General features: G+C 38.9%; 1 protein-coding gene across 1 annotated transcript in view; it reads left to right on the top strand.

Moving 5' to 3' along the window:
- Positions 1-14,456, top strand: part of LOC124606254 (ATP-dependent translocase ABCB1-like) — a 129,751-nt gene extending 115,295 nt beyond the window's left edge. The window contains exons 15-20 of the mRNA XM_047138230.1: positions 131-372; positions 1,779-1,938; positions 7,944-8,138; positions 11,482-11,688; positions 11,818-11,964; positions 14,262-14,456. Of these exons, the coding sequence (XP_046994186.1) occupies positions 131-372; positions 1,779-1,938; positions 7,944-8,138; positions 11,482-11,688; positions 11,818-11,964; positions 14,262-14,456 (1,146 nt within the window). The remainder of the gene's footprint in view (positions 1-130; positions 373-1,778; positions 1,939-7,943; positions 8,139-11,481; positions 11,689-11,817; positions 11,965-14,261) is intronic.
- The last annotated feature ends 5,330 nt before the right edge of the window (positions 14,457-19,786 follow it).

Genomic DNA, 19,786 nt, shown 5'->3' with positions numbered 1-19,786 from the left:
AAACATTTATTTCCCAAAAAGGAAAGAAACCAACTTGAAATATCTTAAATGATTATTATTGAGAATTTCTTGATCATGTGAAGAGAGAGGACGAAGCGTGGTAGAAACTGAGCGTATCCAACTTTTACAGGTGGCAGTGGAGGCTGTTGGTAACATCCGCACGGTGGCGGGTCTCTGCCGCGAGCGTCGGTTCCACGCCCAGTACCTGTCAGAGTTGCGGCCAGCGTTGCAAGTCGCAGAGCGCCACACGCACCTGCGTGCCGCTGTCTACAGCCTCTCTCGGAACATTGGCACATTCACCTACGCCGCATGCATGTACTATGGAGCAACACTCGTCCATACAGACGGCGTCCCCTACCAAGACGTCTACAAGTGAGTAACTGCTTCTTCTTTGCGCCATCTCTGTCTCCACTGATACACCGCGATAACCTTTATTTTCATGCTTCCTCGCGTACCCTGCTACAGCCACGGCCATTCTGTCACCTATAGCACACATTATTCCATTCTTTCCAAACACGTACAGCATACAACCAGCATAACACATTTTGAAGCTTCTCTTCTTCTTGGGAGTTTAATATCTAATTTGTTCTTTTTAATGCCCGTTCCACACATCCCATATTATAACTTCTGTCATATCTACATTTCCATATCAGAGTATTTACAAGTCATATCGATTGCTACGTCTAAAAAAATCCTTTTGCTACCTTCATCGGATCGTTAACATACTCTGTTATCCAATTTTTTTCAGTTTTTAACAGTAACACACTTCCATGCCGATCTTACTATCCCAATCCGGTGCATCGTGAATCTTTGGCATCCGCTATACAAGAGTAAATTGTGTGGTACTGAATAGATAGCTGTCGCCCTGCAAACATCCAAACTCTCCCCTCCAAAGCGCACGCTAATTTCAGCCACAGCGGTCTAAAAGCAGAATTTCCTGTACATTATTGTACAGGTCGATTTAAAAGCGAAAAAGTTGTCTAAAATTTTGCTGGTATTCTTAAATGACAACAAGTTTCTTTGTTCCGCTAACAAAATTAGTACAAAATAAAAGTAGCATTGCATTACGTACATTTCATAGTGTGTATCAAAAATAATCTTTGCCTGTACAGCAATCGCTAGTGACAGCTACGTACATTTTCGAGAAAAAGTCCTTGTGCTGATTATATGTAAGGAAACTCACATTACAATGAATTGAAAATTCACATATACATAACACTAATAGATACATTGCAAGTACATATTATAAGAAATATGTGTCTTTTCCGTCATACAGCTACAGCTCATGATGGGCAACTACTAGGAACAAGCAGCTTCTGTCTAACAGTTAATTATTAATACAACGGATTAAAAAAAAGTCTGATTATTACCTGATAGCAGTCTCAATACTCTGCCACACGCGATTGCAATGTAACATACATGTAATACAGTTCAGAACTCAGAGTTCCTTACGCATTAGTCCTTAATATTCTCGTTTAAACTTCGGAAACATACAGAATACTTCGAAAATTACGTATTATCCTAACGTCAGCTTAATCTTAGTTCCCAACTAGGAGCGCTACTGGAAGGAAGCCCGAGAAAACTGTTGTGCCACATGGCACTCGAGATTGGTGTTTGTAGCATACGCAGTGAGAGCTATGCGTAAGCCAAGCCCTAACTCTTCTGTATCAAGAAATGAAAAAAAAAAATGTTTCTCATATTCAGCTGGACTTCTAGACAGTCTGGCCATAACGTCGCACAGCCTGAACCTATCTTCTTATATGCTCTTGTTTTTACAGAGTGGCAGAAGCTTTGATGTTGGGAACCGGCACCATCTCAAGTGTGTTCTCCTGCACCGCGAGCCTCAGGAAAGGTCTAAGATCCGCTTCAAGAATCTTCACTTTATTGGAGCGTCGACCTTTGGTAACGGATCCGCACGAGCTCACAGATGATAAGTGGGTAAGTTGTAGCATTGGATAACGTATCTGTATATAAAATTATCACATATAAAATGTCTATAACAGTCCGGATAGGCCGTAAAGTAGGCGAGAGAGTTGGGTTTAGACTCTCGTCTCTGACTGGCTCTGTAATAGAAGTTTAATCTGTTTTGATATTCTGTTTTGAAATAATAACTTTCACTTTAGGTGTGCTGCAGTCTTTTTCTGAAATTGCAAAAATTGAGCTGCAAGAGTAAGGCTTCTCCAATTGTGGAAAACTGTCCCAAGGTACAACATGGTCATGTATCTAGAAACAAATGTTCGACTGAAATTTAAAAGCTCTGCAATATTGTCAGTACTGTATGTAACAGTCTATCTGGTAAATTTTTATTCTAAATAAATGTAAATGTCGTGTGACTAGGGCCTCCCGTCAGGTAGACCGTTCACCAGTGTAGTCTTTCGATCTGACGCCACTTCGGCGACTTGCCTGTCGATGGGGATGAGATGATGATGATGATGATGATCAGGACAACACTCAGTTCCTGAGTGGAGAAAACCTCCGACCCATCCGAGAATCGAACCCGGGCCCATAGGATTGACATTCTGTCGCGCTGACCACTCAGCTACCGGGGGCGGACATTACTGCTCTACTACATACCAATAATGGTAATTGAAATCAAGTTAAACACAAGTGTTATCAAAAACCAGTTACAAGTTTAACACATTTTGAAATAGAAGCTATAGAAAACAAACACAAATTTTCGTTTTCAAGGCAGGGAAAAATTTAAGGCATTAAACAAATTCATTTCAGTTGCAAGTATCACATGTTCCATGGTAAGAATTTCTCCTGTTTCAAAGTAGTAGTAATAGTAGTAGTAACTTTATTCATCTGTAGATCTCTTTTTACAAGGATATAGGACATGTCAAAGTATTTACAAATTTAGATCAATTTAAAATAAGCTAATTCGTATACACATATATTTACAGACTTCTAGTTACAGACAATCAATAAATTTATTCCTAGTATACAACACTTTTTTACAAATAACTTATTAAATAAAGCAATGCCACATTGTTCACTCATATCTCACTATCAGTCACTGCACACGCTATGCACATATTGTTTCATAACACTTCACTCTCTACACACACACACACACACACACACACACACACACACACACACACACACACTGGTGATCTCTGGGCCATTTTCCATACCGCAACTTCCCATATGCTACCCTGAATAGTTGAGTCAGCATCCCTCCATAATGAGTGAGATGTTGAGCTCAGAAAAAGGAATAGGTGTTAGTACTGTGCCATGCATAGCTTGGGGTAAGTACTTCTAGAAAGGAAAAAAAGGAAAAAAAAAACATAAAGTGAAGGTGTTATGTGGAATGTTGGATATTTTATAATCATTATTACTATTATTTATTTGTATAGCATTTTTTTATCAAACCCTTACTCTGTTTCAGCTAAGTAATCCTTCAATGTATAAAATGTATTGCATAACATACTTTTTAGCTGCCGTTTTAAATAAGTGTGTTTTGGCAATTTCTTTAATCTCTTTTGGTAATTTATTGTATAGTTTTATTCCTTGGTAGAAAATGGTGTTATGAGTTTTATGTTTATTTTTTCTTGGGAAATGTAAGTTGACTCTATCTCTTATTGCATGGTCATGGACAGAGCTGTTTATGCAGTAATTACCAATGTTATTTTTTATGTGTACAACTGACTGGTAAATGTATTCATATGGAGCAGTTAAAATTCCCAGTGTTTTGAACAGATCTTTACAATGAGCTCGACTAGTATTTTTGGTTATTATTCTTATGGCTCTTTTCTGGAGTTTGAAAATTGTGTTCATATTTTGAGCATTTGTTCCCCAAAAAAGAATTCCATAGCTCAGAATTGAGTGTACATATGAATAATATGTAACTAAAAGACACTGCATGTTATACACTGCCGATAGGATTGTAAGGGCATAACATGCTAATGACATTCTATTTGCAAATACCTTAGTGTGTTTAGACCACTTCAATTGAGAATCAATATTCATTCCTAGAAATTTTGCATTTGTTACACAGTCTATAGAGGTGCCATCTACATTTAATTTAACATTGTCATTTTTCCTCTTCAAACTGAAATTCATGGAATTAGTTTTCTTTATGTTCAATGTCACTTTACTACTTATTGGCCAATCATAAACTTTCTTGGGAGTTTCATTTGCTTTATCGGCAAGGAGTTCTCTTGTTTTCTCAGTGACTATAATATTGCTGTCATCAGCAAAGAGGATTTTTTCATCATGAATAACACTACTGGGAAAGTCATTGATGTATATCAGGAACAGTATTCGTTCTAATATGCTACCTTGTGGGACCCCTATATTAATGTATTTTAGTTCTCAAGTGTTTTACTAAAGGTTTAGACCTATTTGAAGTATGTGTTATCTCTACTCTTTCTACCCTATGTGTTAGGTATGATCGAAACCAGTCGTTAGCTACCCCTGTTATTCGTAATGCTTCTAATTTATTTAATAGAATCTTGTGGTCGTCTGTATCAAACGCCTTAGAAAAATCCAAAAATATGCCTGTGACACACTCATCTTTATCAAGAGCATCAAGTACAAGTTTTGTGAATTCTACTACGGCTGACTCCGTATTTTTGCCACTTCGGAAACCAAACGGTGATTCGCTTAAAAGAATGTATTTGTTCAGGTACTTCGTTAATCTGTCTTTCATAATTGCTTCTATTATTTTTGAGAATGCTGACAACAGGGAAATGGGCCAGTGATTTTGTATGTCTTCTGCATTACCTTTCTTAAGCAAAGGTACAACTCTTGCCTGTTTTAACTACTCTGGAAATGTCCCTGATGTGAAAGAACATGATGGACAACCGACGAATTATAGCTTAACTGCCCATATGTTTCATAAATAGCTCTAAAATGTATAGCATTTTATTCATTATTCTCTACCTGAATAATTTACAATATATTCCAAGTAACTGTAATACATTATACAGAAATTAAATGTGTAGAATCCAAAATATTTACAAATGCCGGACAAAACACAACCTAATGTCTAACAATAACCAAAACTGCAGAAAATGACGGAAACGGTTTATGGTGGTCTCCAGCACGAATTCCTTCAAGCGACTCTTAAATCAGAACCGACCAAAAAACATCGTGTGCTCCTTGCTACACTATCCATCAAGTACAACTGTCACCCCTACTCTGTAGCAAAAGGGCGCTGTATTTTCTTCACAAGAGATACTTCGTAATACAACGGGAACTTATTAGAAACCATAGCCCAAATTTTTTGACCAACTCGCTGGTATTTCCTTTTCTGAAACACTTTCTTAAGACCAATGGTGTTCGGTGATCTCACAAAAGATAACGCGACAAATAATATGACCTGTTATTGTTCCGTACAGAATACGGAAAAAACAAAGCATTTATCATTGTAAGAGATTTAATTACCAGGCTCAAGTAGAGTGAAATCGTTACTGTAACGCAAGATGCAAAAGTGAACATATAGCAGAAAAATGCGTCGCACTGAGTGAGGAACGAAAAGACTCCCCTAAAATGTGGTCCCGAAATATTTTCTCTTCAATATCAGCCAGAAAAATACCATTTTAAATAGCCAGCTTATACTTTTCTGACTCTTCTTCTAGTTTCTTCATTTGGTTCTTTTTTCTTTTACGTGCTCCATTACGATATTTGTGATACTGTAGGTATGTATTGTGTGTGTGTGTATGTGTGTGTGTGTGTGTTTTGTATGATGCTGATGACGTGAGAGAGGGGAGACAGAAACCGTGTGCCGTCACACAGCCTACTCCTCGCGAACAGCATCGAGGGGTCGCCAAGTTTAATGTCTCCACCAGACGGACAGATCACCATCAGCAGCGCCACACACCCTCGCTTCATGGGACACTGCGGAGAGGTTTGGTATTTAAACCAGGACATTGGCGCAAAGTCTGGTGATCTGGAACTTCACGCCACCACCTCTCTTACCGGCCAAACACTGGCAGTGAAAAATTTTTCCACCAACACGATTCGAAGCGGCTTAACCCCGGTTCGAGCGCCGCTCCACAAACGTGTGTCAGCTACCCCAGCAACGGAGAAGTGTTATTTCGTTGCTGTTATGGGAATTCTTGTCCAGTATCATCTGATCAATACGTTTCGGCTAAGTTTATCCCATAGAGTAATTAAGTTGAAGTGAACGGTAACGATGACAAAAGAGGAATCCGGTACGTGTGTCAGCAGAAATCGTGAACTGTGTAATGTTATTAAATAGAAAACAGCATGTATTTGGGATTTTCGTTAGAACGATAAAAGCTAGGTCTCTCTGTTGGCACTTCAAGGCTTAAATGTAAATAGATGAAAGCGCACATCTTGCCTGCTAAGCGTTAGGCAATGGGCATCATCCTCAGCCTCATCGTCATTATTCGTGGACAAGTCATTGGATGTCACCCGAAAAACAAATCCATTGAGTGTTGGCGGTGTGATTGTGAAGTGGAAAGGTGAAGGAAAACCCACATCTAAATCAAGACCAGACAGAACTCATGTACTAATGGACAGGGGCTGTCGAGCATTTCGGCCACTGACTGTAAAAAAATCGCATGAAATCAGCGGAAGGAATCACTCCTGAGTTCCAAACTGCTAGCGGCAGTGCAGGTAGTCCGATGATTGTGCGTAGAGACGCAGGAAGACTGGGGGTGAAATAGTCTAGCATCTCCGCGTAAGCCACACATTTCTATGGTCAATGCTAAGCGACGCTTAAGGAGGTGTCAAGAGCGATGCCAGTGAACAGTGAATGACCGGAAATGAATCATCTGGAGTGATGATTCACGCTGTACCCTGTAGCAATCCGATGGCAGCGTTCGCGTTTGGCGAATGCCTAGAGAACGTTACCTGGTATCATGTGTATTTGTCAATAGTGGAGTACGCCGTAGGGGGCGTTCCGGTATAAGTGTGATTCTCTTTCTTAGGATATTGTCCATTTGTTACGGGTAAGGAAACACTAAACGCGGAAGGATATGAACTTATTTTAACGCATTGTGTACTACGTACAACAGAGGAACAGCTCGCCAATGCACCCTGTCATAAAGCATCATCCGTGAGGCAAGCCCACTGGAACACCATTAGGAACAGTTGGAACGTCGACTCCGCTATAGACACCAGGTTCCAACGTCTCAAACCTTTCTGGTTTTCTCTCTTGAGGAAGATTGTGCTGCTGTACCTTCATTGAAAGTTTTCCCAACAGAATTCAAGCCGTCATAATTTCCTAATTAGGGCAAACCCCATTTTAATATTCACTAATAGGCATCCGCATACTTTTGATCAGGTATGTATTTATACGTCACGAGGTGTGTCGCAGATGTTTATTTTCCGGACCGGTATTTGGGCATAGAGTCCTTCATCACTGGCATCCGTTACGGACGTTGGACGACAAACGCATCCACTCTTACTTCGATAACACAAGAACACTTTGTTTACGCTAAAGTAAAAAAAATATGATCACTTAGGCCTACGTACAGTGTACGTATACTTCAGACGACATGCCTGTCAGGAGTAATGCGTTCATAACAATTATCAATGATGTCGAACTGGAAACACAAGATACCCTTGAATATATAAAAATATAATTACTACCCTTTACATAACCATGCGTACATGGCCACAGAAGGATCGATTTCTCAATTACACTGTGAACATAGATCGACTCGTACACATGTTATAAAACTGTGAAAACCTAAACAGAATCAGAATGACTGTCTCTTTGAAGTACTTGTCAACTGGATAACGAGACAGTTTTTTCTATCAGTTGTGAGTGAAATTCAACATGACTTGTCTGAGCCACTCTTCCGGTTCGTATCGTACGCTACAGTCACAGTAACAAAACATTCTACAAATAAACACTTTTGAAATGCAGCTCTTGGTGTGCAAGAAGAACTCCTTTGTCAAATATGTGCAAGCTTTAGAGGACCAGCAAACAAGATTTTAACAGCACTGTGCTACATTCTTTGTAGACGGTGGAAGGGAAGTTGCGCTACTCGGACGTGGAGTTCAGCTACCCGACGAGGCCCGATTCTCTCGTCCTGAGGGGCCTGGACCTGCTTGTGAAGCCCGGTCAGACCGTGGCGCTGGTGGGTCTCTCAGGCTGTGGCAAGTCCACCTGCGTACAACTGCTGGAGAGGTTCTACGACGCCACCTCCGGTACTGTGGTGAGTACTAAACGGTAAAAGATATAAAAACATAGAAGAACTGCGTTGTCACATTGACACTACGGAACACAGAATAATATCGTGTTGTTCCTAACTGTTCAAGAAGAAGAAAAATGATGGTGTACGACTGGAGTTTAGAGCCGATAAAGAGGTAATTAGAAATGCAGCAAAAATTCTGATTAGGACAGGATCAGGAGTAAAATTTTTCAGAGGTATTACCCGGTTTAGGGAAATCACAGAAAAATCAGAAAAGGTGAGTCCTTTGACTTAACATTGTGCAACCTCTCTCGGCAGTTCAACATAGGACTCGTCCAAGACAGTATGTTGGCGATATGAGAGAAGGCTGGGAAAAGAAATAACTTCGGTCTAATGAATCAAGTCTCGTGGACTGCTCGATGAACATTACACTTTTAATTACATAAACAAGTCAAGAAATGGCACTTCGTGCAGCACAAATAGAAAATTAACGGATTTGATTAATTATGTAAAAATTGTACAACACGTTTTACAGGAATAGAGAGAATATTATAATGGAGACTTTTAATGGTTAATCAATCAAAGGAGCAATAACATCTAAGATTAAATCGAATTAAAGTGTTTTTTGGTGGAGTCGACGATGCCTGTAAAGCCATCCATTGCCAAACACTGATTTTTGTATCTGGTGCTACCATTGGTTTCCCCGTTATGTACTAAACTGGTTGTGCGGTGACACCTGTAGGGTTTGTCTAGATATAAGTGTTTTGAAGTTTTTGCCCTCAGTTACATGGTGGTCACTTGGATATCTTCTGTCTCTTTCTCATCAATGTACTTTTCAAGGGAAGCAATTCGAGGATATACTGTACTATTCTCGAGCTTTTAAAAATATTATCTAAAATTCATCTTAGAATGTTCTAGAATACTGTCGAATAATCTGTAATACGACTTCGACACGGCACAGTCTGCAAATTTGCCTTAATGTATAAGTTCAGTTGTACAACGTAGTAAAGACAGAGGAACACGTCGTCAAAAACCTGTATCCAGTTACAGAAATGAACTACACAAATAAATAATGGTTCTCTGAGCTAAAAGTTATAGGAACAAAAATGACATAGTTCAATAAACAACTCAGCGAATACAAAATATGATATCAGAGGGGAAAAAAATTTTCAGTCCGTTCACACAGTGCTGAACCACCACGAAAGCATAAACTTCCCATCAGAATTTCAAACTTGGTCAATGTTCCTGATATCCCCACGCAAAAACGTCCTAAACAACATTATACGAGAGGAAATATTAACTGGATAAAAAATCATGTACATAACTTATGTCAACTATCTTAGGTTTCAGTTTTTTAAGGCTCCAATTTGAGATAACATTAGTGTACTATATAACTATCAAGAAAGCACAAGGCAAACATTATAATGTGAATTTAAAAGAATAATGTTTCCTGTCAAGACAAGAGCACATAACACGTGAAACGTCCCCTTTGTATGTAAAGAATGACAGTGCTCGAAAAACTCTTACGTTTCAAACAGCTGAACAAAACTCAACGTACTCAGGCAGTTTTCTCTTTATTTATTCTGACCATCGCTAAACTGACACACAATATTTTTTTCAGCGCAACGCAATCTGACTGTCAATAATCCCTACAACAGAATGGCTGACTGACAATAAACTATACCTTTCATGAATCACTTACCTCACAAAAATCTTCGTTACCCGAACTACTGCAATACCGCAAATGCCAATACTGCCAGTTTCCTTTTTCTGACGGACACACCTACAGATCGTCCACTCCCCAAACTGTGGCATCTCTCTGGCAACATCCACCACTTGTGGAGGCTCACCTCCAACTGCACAACGCTACGCGCTGTTCACATCCAACTGCCCAACACTAGACAAGCAAATTTTCCAACAATGAGTCCAACCAGCCACAGACTGCACACAGCGCAGTCAGCGATTTTCACACAGCACTACGTGGCGTTACCTACATAAAAACCTAAACAGCCCACTTACACATGCTGGCCTGTTGGTCAGTCACAAAAATTATTCATTTTTGCACCAAAAAGCGAAACATGAAGTTCAGTTTACGAGAACATGTTTTGAATATGTTAGATGCTGCACAAGTGAGATGATTACTTACACATTTCTTTCTAATTCATAACACAGATGGAGAAAAATATCGGTCCTTTCTAGGTAGCACACACATAAAAATTAATAATGACCACCAGTGTGTCATACAATAAATACTTCGGTTTTGATTTGAGCCTGTTAGCCGGCCGAAGTGGCCGTGCGGTTAAAGGCTCTGCAGTCTGGAACCGCAAGACCGCTACGGTCGCAGGTTCGAATCCTGCCTCGGGCATGGATGTTTGTGATGTCCTTAGGTTAGTTAGGTTTAACTAGTTCTAAGTTCTAGGGGACTAATGACCTCAGCAGTTGAGTCCCATAGTGCTCAGAGCCATTTGAACCATTTTTGAGCCTGTTAAAGCAGTTTTTAACTGTGCAGTTACAGACAACATTAATAACTATATTCGTCTTGTCTCTGTACTTTTTTATGTGAGCCATTTCTTCATATCGATTAATGACTTTCTGAAATTCTAATAAATAAGAGGTTTCCTTCACTATAGACGTAACGTTCATCGCAAATTTTGTTTTTCAATGTCTCTGCCTTGACAGCCATCATCCAGTTCTTCTTCCTAAGAAAGAATGTCAACATTACTCTCTACATTACTAATACATAAAGACTGCATAATTAGTTTCTCATCGTGCTAAAGAGACATTATCTTGCTCGTAACACATGTTGCATGTTTCATTACACCTCACGCCTTGTGATGGTTATTTATCAATGATTGGAAGAAGTCTCTGTATTGTCACCGAGGTCTAAAAAAAGAATGATGCCTACTTTTGCATTTTAATTAAGTGACACACTCTCTCTCCTAGCGTTTATACTGTACATAGAATCAGCAGTTTTCATAATTTCAAAAAGTTAACAGATTTTGCGGCCGGATTTCCTTTGTGTCACTACAGTCGATAATTTAACCAAAGAGGTGGTAAGCATGTGTGCCACCTATCTCCGAATCGTGTACACTTTGTCCCGTGTGTTATCGATTTTTATAGGTCGTGTATAGTATTTTCTGAAGCGGATACTGAGAATGAAGCATGGATTTCCCAATCGAGAGTGGAAAACCGCCTAAAGTACTCAGACTGGTCTGTGTACCAGAGTGACAGTTATCTGTTAACACGCCGTGATAATTTGATCAGGGTGTAATGGCGTCGCTTACATACCCGTCACGCAAGCTACCGCGCTACGTATTCCGATTTGTCAGCAGGTTTTTAATTAACTGTCATGATTCTATACCTACAGGTTCTCGGTGACCGTGAGGTGTCCAAAGTCAAAATGTCGTCCCTGCGATCGCGGCTGGGGCTGGTGCAGCAAGAGCCTGTCCTTTTTGACAGGACGATCGGCGAGAACATAGCTTATGGTGACAACAGCCGCGACGTACCCATGGATCACATCATTGAAACTGCTAAGAAAGCGAACATCCACAATTTTATAGAAACATTACCTGAGGTATTGAAATTGATCAGTACTTATCTGACTATATAATATCAAATGTAAAGAAGATATTTACAATCAAAAAGTTGCACTTTTGTTGTAAGGCTTAACGTTTCTTCAAATAAGTGGAATTCACAATTACAGGGTTACAAAACACTTGTGGGAGACAAAGGTGCTCAACTGAGTGGGGGCCAGAAACAGCGAGTGGCAATTGCAAGAGCCCTGCTTCGCAATCCTAGTGTCCTTATATTGGATGAAGCAACGTCGGCACTGGACTCTGATAGTGAAAAGGTAACTGATTACTGAATGTTAAGAGCTGAAAAATTATATGTGTCTGAAAAGAGTTGGCATGCTTCCATTAACAATGAGTTCACTTATTCCTCTATAAAGAAGCCATATTCCGTTCATTTGAACTGATTACATAAACTGTATAACAGTTGAATGAAAGTGTGGAAACCTACAAAGATAGCAGACCTAGTATTGCAATATCGTTTGCAGAAAAACAGGTAAGCTGTAGCGAATTTCCATGCTTCTCCATAATTTGTTTTTGAATGTCTCTGTCATATAATGTAACTTTAAATATTTCACACTAAGAACCGTTAATAATGTATTCAGGTAATCCTTTGTCATATCTGCAATCTTAGCCTGTAATGACAGCGGGACGTTAAACCGTAATATCCATTCTCTTTCGTGGTATTTTTTTTTTACAAATAACAGCAAAGAATATGCACTTATATCGTTAGTTTAGTGACTATTCTTCTAATATGGTATGCTACTAGTTATCACCATTACACAGATCCGTCACTGATTCAGGCAAAAAGCAACAGGCAGTGTTAAGAGTGTCACTCGATTAAGTTACCGATGCGGTGTCTTTGTTAACACAGCACTATATCCCAGGAATGTGTTACTTTGCATCACAGTTTGCTAAGGATTAATATTTGTAATGTATTATGAATTTGTCATACTCACATGGGGAAGTTCACTTCATACGCAATCATAAACAATAGTACAGATATGACAGTCAGGAATTAAAATGCGTCGCCTATAGATATACATACTGCCGGAAAAAGATGGACTCCTCAAGGACAGTGTTCAGTGGCACTGTGTTATCATACGTGCATACTAAGAGGCTGTAATGTTACTATTGATCCACTTGTCACGGTCATAGGTGATCCAGTGGCGCTCAGGAGGCCTGTCTCTGCACCCTCTATTTTGACTCTGCAGGCAGCAACGCGATGAGTTCAGAAGTGAATAGCGTTTGCAACACTCATTCTAGGGTACAACCATGCCCCACCGATGAGTACGTACTTTTGTTGAAACTTTTGTTGAACGAGGTCACATTCTGGGTCTCCGGGAAGCTGGTTGGAACTATCGACAAATTTCTGCACTTGTTAGGCACCATGTGTCAGTGGTGTGTCGGTGCTTTCATGATTGGTCTGTGGGACATTACCACAGCTGTAGATCAGGTTCTGGACGAACGCGTAGTACTCAAGATCGACGCGTTGTGCGACCAGCAGAGGTCGTCCAAACATCATCCACGGACAAAAGATGGACACATGTTGCACATACTGTGTCGTCAGAGACCATCCGGAACCGCCAGCTTACTGCAGGATCAATATCACATATGCCTCTGACACCACGACTCTGCCAAGCAAGGTTACTCTGATGTCTTGGAGAGCTGACTGGAGAGTGGAATGGCGCTCAGTGATGATGTTCTCTCCATATGCGACTGATGGGTGTACATGCATGCGGCGTAGTCTTGTTGAGCTGCCTATTTCAGAGTGCATTCGTCTACGACACGCAGGACCCATCCGAGGCTCCATTTTGTGGAGGGCCATCAGTTACAACTCGCCGTCACGTTTGGTGATTCTATAGGGCAGAGTAACCAGTGATCGCAACGCTGCATGGCTGTCATCCCCGTACTACTACCATTTTTTCGATAGGAATGTAATGTGCTTCTTCAACAGGACAATGCAGTCACGTCTCGTTGCTGCGATGCAACGTGCTCTTTGTAATGTACGACAACTGCTGTGGTCAGCAAGATCACTAGATCTCTCGCAAACTGAACATGTATAGGATATGTATGGGACATGATGAAGCGGGAACTGACCGGTACTTTTATGATGGTTAGCATGAGAGAATACGCGCCTGCGTTGCTGCCAGAGAGAGTCAGACTGTGTATTGATGCGAGTTAGTTACGTCCGACATATCATTTGAACGATTCTTTTAACGAAACGATGTGGAACGAGTCATCTTAAAAGTCATGTACAGATAATTAGTGTTAAGATTATCGAACACATTATTTTTAGTCCTACTCATGCAACTACATTTGATTTTATTTTACATTATTCATTTTCTTTAAATTTACTTTTGGCTTTCTTTACTGTGACATGTGTGTTTCATTTGGTCTGAGTTTATCATATACTCTTCCAACAGTGTGCCACCTGTCACCTCACTTGTCGAATATGTTGCGTTTTGTTCGGCAGTGTATTGTAGGGGAAAAAGTACTCCAATTAAAACTTTTTAACATGGATCTGAAACATAAGAACCATGTCTTTAAATCAGAAACATTTTCGTGTTCCATACAGGTTGTGCAAGAGGCACTCAATAAGGCGAAAGAAGGGCGAACTTGCATCACAATCGCACACAGGTTGTCAACAGTTCAAGATGCAGATACTATATGTGTCATCAATAGCGGAAAAGTTGCTGAGATGGGAAGTCACGCAGATCTGCTAGCAAAGCGTGGCATCTACTACAAACTTCAGTGTCTTCTGCCTACTTAACAACCTTTGGAAAGAACTTCATTGATTGGTAAATGAATGTCTCACAATGCAGCGTTACAAGCTTGATCTTTCTGTGAGTGCCAAAGTCAGGGTCGTTCATGAATTATTGTATGTGATGGAGTATGTCATCTCATTAATATATATCCAAGAGTAATTTTCATGTGCAACGTGGACTAAATCATATTCAGTTGTTATTGTGTTGTGGAATTTATTCTTCATTAACAAAATTTCATGTAATATTTGTTCAGTATATTTTAAAGTTGCTGTATGTTTGTTGACTGTCATCTTTAACACATTGTTATCCATCTGCTACATGTTCAAATTATTTTTTGTTGTGAACGATACTTGAAAAGCATAATAGGATTCCAATCTAAACTACCCAAATCTAGTAATTTTGAGTCACACTGGATGTAACTTCATATACAGACATGCAGGATAAGCACAAATGTTACAGCCCAGCAGAGACAGCTATCATTTTCTTTTGATCCATTATTAGATGTTTCATAAAACTGAAAGTCAAGTTTCAACTTGATATATTTGGTAGTTTATTTTGTATTAAAGCACATATGTGGTGTATGTTGGAAGAAAACAAAAATATTACAGAAGCGTGTCAAAATTTGAATTTAGTTGAGTTTTATTTGTTTCCTTAACAAGTGATACTTTTTTATCTGATATTTTACACAGCTTTCGTAAGTAACCTCTAGTGTTTCTAAGCAATCAACGTTTTTCTAAGTATGAACATTGTTATAAGGATTGTGATTTGAATGCATGCATCAAATTGGTGGACCTCCTTCTATTAAACTGAGCTCTGAGCGTTGTAAAAAGTAACAAATAAAATGTTTTTCAGTAGGCCTATATTATATGCTTTTTCAATAAAAAATCGTTATGAAAATGGGAACTCACTATTTCTCATCCTGTAGGGGATAGGTTAGCGGTGGGACTACTCCAGTTTGCATAAACACCTGTTCAACAGTCAGTTACCTTACTACGTGAGCTACAATGACTGTGTGTCATTAGAAACATATACAATCTAAACTGACCTGACTGGGTGTAAAAAAACACATTATCAGTTTGTAAGAAGAGGGTGCTGGAGGATCACTTTCTGGGTGGAAGCTATGTAGCTGTCTGATCATGACAGGTCAGGACAAGGAGATCCCTGGTGAAGAGACTGGCGACAGACATCTGGAAAGCGAGTTCAGGGCTGGTGGCACCACTAGTTGTTGTTTGCAATTGTCAGTCTAGACGGGGAATATAGTGTGACTACGTAATAATATTGTAAGAAGAAACACTGCTGAACTAAACCTGCAGTGTGTTTGTGACATCCTGATAATTAAATACTGCTACACACATGCCCATAAAAAGTGTGAAATGTTACACAGCATCAGGTTGTTGCTAAATGATTAAGTAAATAGACGTCAGCATTTGTAACTGTTACAGGAGCTATCTCTTCATTAAAACGTGGATTTTTTAAAAATTTCGCGGCTTTTTTTTTTTTTTTTTTTTTTTTTTTTTTTTACAATGGAGTGTGTCCACTGAGACAATAATTCATGGAGGTAGCCGTCTTGAGTAGCCATCTTAGTGACCTTTTGACCTTCTGCCATATGGGAGGAATCTGGCTGTGCAGCCAATAAGTTAACTACCATTGTATACCAGTGGCTTTGAGTGCTAGAGAGGGGAGGAGTAAGTGGATATGAGGTGGTGGAGGGAGTGCATTAATCGTCGATAAGGGTGGCGACGAGTGGTGGAGATAAGGTTGACAGGAGGTAATACATCACTGGGCCAGAACCGGAAAACTACAATGCTGAGGACTGGTAAATTTGTGGGTCAGCTGTTTCTTTACCACTGAAGAACTCGTGCCATTCTTTACTTCCTACTTTTCTGAAGTTCCAGCTCTCAGTATGAAATTGTTATTAGTGATTCAACACTGACCAATTTCTCAATTGTGAATTATCTTATTAGCTGGAAAATCCGTACTCTGATTCCATTCACTGTCTTTTATTTTTATAATAATGGCTGTCCCGATCGTTTTGGGCTAAAGTTGGCTGTTACTATGTGTCGTACGCAACCGGGTGAGTAATTCTTTTGCTGTACAAATGCTTCAAAAAACTGAGGATCAGTGTGGAATCGAGTAATACGCTCGATTATTTGATTGAGTAGACACGAATGAAACCCTCTAGAATGGCTTTCGAGTGCAAAATAATGGTGTCTAGTGGATGCAATTATTTTCTTTTAAGTACAATTTTCTCTATAATTTTTTATTCGCTACTCCAAGGGTTAGATTAGGCTGTTCCAGATGTGGTTCATTACAGAGCCGTCGTTCCTTTCACTCAAATACCGGGCGAAACTGCAGTATAGACAGAGGAGTGTCCCACCGTGGATCTGCCTCCTTAAATACTCGCATCCCTAAAAATGAAATCTAAAGAGACTCACAGCTGAAAGGAGCATCATCAAAGCAATGCAGTATATGGGCAGATCTGAGAGTGTGTGGACACTCTTCACTAGTCACGAAGAACTTTTTTTCATTTTTAAAATGATAGCGAATTTGTAGAGTTAGTCACTTACATGTTCCAAAGATCATTTGAACGACTCTTGTATTGAAATGATGCGGAACAAGTCAGTTTACAGGATATGTATACAGCATTACCGTTAGTGAACACATCGTCTTATTCCTACTCGTTAAACTACACTGCCAAACATTTTACGTTACTGAGCAAACGATCAGATATTTTTACCAATGGGTAATAAAGGTCTTTCCCCCTCTAATGTTGTATAGTGTACGTCACTGTTCTCAAATTATGATGGATTATTCATGACTAATTTCATTAGGGAAAATGTGTATTGTGACGGCACATTTAACATGCCTAGCTCCTGGAAGAGGTATCTGCAGAATGTCTGTACGACATTAATGAGTGGAGATATGCAAAATTTGTCAGGAGGTTGATACGTTTGTTTCCAAGATTAGCGATTATACGAAGAGCAAACGTAGCTGAACTTAACTGTTTGAGAAGCATGTAACACACTTGTCCCAAATTAAATGTTCCTCGACGTGTACACCTAAAAATTTGGAGCATTTTACTCTACTTACTGTCTCCCATTCACGTGCCACATCAATTGTTGGCATGATTGTGATCGTTGTGCAGAACTGAATGTAGTGCGTCTTTTTCTTTTTTTTTTTTTTCAAAATTTAAAGAGACTCATTTTCTTAGAACCACTTAATAATTCTTTGGAAAATATTTGTTACTAACTCTTCGTTGCTTTCTCTCTACTGGTATTTATTATAACATTACTATCGTTTGCGAAATGTTCCGATTTTCCTTGTTGAATCTTAAGTAGAAGGTAATTCATATATTTAAAGGAATAGAACCCTGTGGGACTCCTTTCGTGATTTTGCCCCAGTCACTAAAATTATCTACACTCTCGACATCGTCTGAATTATTCAGAACAACGTTTTGCATTCTGTTTGTCAAGTACAATTCAAATCACCTGTGTGTAAAACCATCATTTCCATAAAACTTGAGTGTCATGATCTAAGCAATCGATAGCCTTGAAGAGATAAAAAGAGTACCTGTTGATGATGTATTATTATTTAAGGCTTGACTATTTAATGAAGCATTAAGTAGCATTCTCAGTCGAGCAACCTTTCTGGAATTTAAACTGTGATGTGCTAAGTAAATTGTTTCCACGTAACTGTACGACTAATCTTGAATACATTACTTTTCCGAATATCTTGAAAATAAAGGTTAGAGAGGGTATTATATGAAAATTTGTTTGTTGTCACCTTTCTTACGAAGTGTTTTAATGATTGAATATTTTAACCTGCTGAAAAAATTCCCTGTGCCACTGATGCATTTCATGCGTTACTACGCACATTGGAAACTACGCACATTACTAAAGTCGGAACATCTTTTCCGAATTCTGTTTGAAATTCCATCAACCCCAAACAGATTTTGTTTTTAGAGCTTTTACAACTGTATTAACTTCAGCGAAGGCTGTTGGTGCTACTTCTGGTTGCTTGAAGTTTTATGGAGGGTTATTTTTAATATATGCTCTTTCTTCTTCAGCTGAAAAATTTAATCCCATATTTGCTGCTACGTTTAGAGGGTGGCTGTTAAAAGTATCACTCGTAATATTGTTTTTTAGTTTAATATTGTTAAGGAATCGCGCGCACTGACTGTCTCCTGTTTCACAGTGTCCCATATAGTTTTAATCTTATTATGTGCGTTATTTTTGTTAGTGCAAGCATACTTATGGACAGTCAAATGATTCCTAAAAATATTACAGTATTTTTTGTAGTATGCAGTTAATGTCCGATTTTCAATTCCTCTGCTCTTACATAAATTTTCCTCTCCCTCTTACATGAGATTTTAATTCACTTAGTTATCCATGGCTTACTTGTCTTTTTAATGGACCTGTTGCATAACATGTTAGAAAAGCAACTTTCACATACTGACAAATTTACTATGAAATCAACTGAATTTGACTTCAGCATCTCTTTCTAATATTCCTCAACCCATACCATCCCTCTTAGCTTACCCTTGAAACACTGAATTCTACTCTCATTAACAAGCCTCACCTCACTGTATGAAGTTGAATCTTATTTGTAATGTGTTATACTCTTTACTTCCATTAATTGTGCATCATGATCAGATAGTTCATTAGCAACTGTGTACATACTAATTGTTTCAGTCTGAACACTGTCTGCAAAAATGTTATCAGTGTCCTACTATTTTTCTGGACAGAAGTTGGAAAATTGACTACTACAATTGGGTTTAAATATCTAAATAATAAATTTAGCTCATTTTTTTCCTGTCTGCATTTTTTAAGAAATCTACATTGAAATCTCCTCAAACTGCTCTTTCTTCTTGTTTGACAGGTAGGTACATTTCTCATAACTAACTGAAAATTTCGAAGAGGGTATCTGTGGACTGTTAGAATTATGAAAGAAGTATTCCGTAGTAACAGCTCACTCACACATGTTTCTAGGTTCTGGTGAACACAAGAACTATTTGTTTCAATATTTTTCACTTTGTGTCCAATTTTTATAAATGTTGCAACTCCTTTTTACCATGTTAACTGTACACGAAAATGATACAAGTTTGTCATCCCTGATATTTCACTTCTCCATCCCTGTGGTTACATGGTGTTCAGAGAGGCACAGAATTCTTCACATCTTCTAGGCATACAATAAGCTGATCTGTACTGTTTCTCAACCTTCTAGTATTCTAATAAAACTCTTTTTATTTTTTTGGAAACTGTTACACATATTATGGTCTTGTGTTGCTCTAATTTCTTTCAGTACTCTCTGTCTATAACCTGACTAATAACCTAAA

The sequence above is a fragment of the Schistocerca americana genome, chromosome 3 (assembly GCF_021461395.2).
Source record: "Schistocerca americana isolate TAMUIC-IGC-003095 chromosome 3, iqSchAmer2.1, whole genome shotgun sequence".
NCBI classification, from domain to species: Eukaryota; Metazoa; Arthropoda; class Insecta; order Orthoptera; family Acrididae; genus Schistocerca; species Schistocerca americana.
Note: the sequence above shows the minus strand (reverse complement) of the source record. Positions and strands in the feature narration are given on the sequence as shown.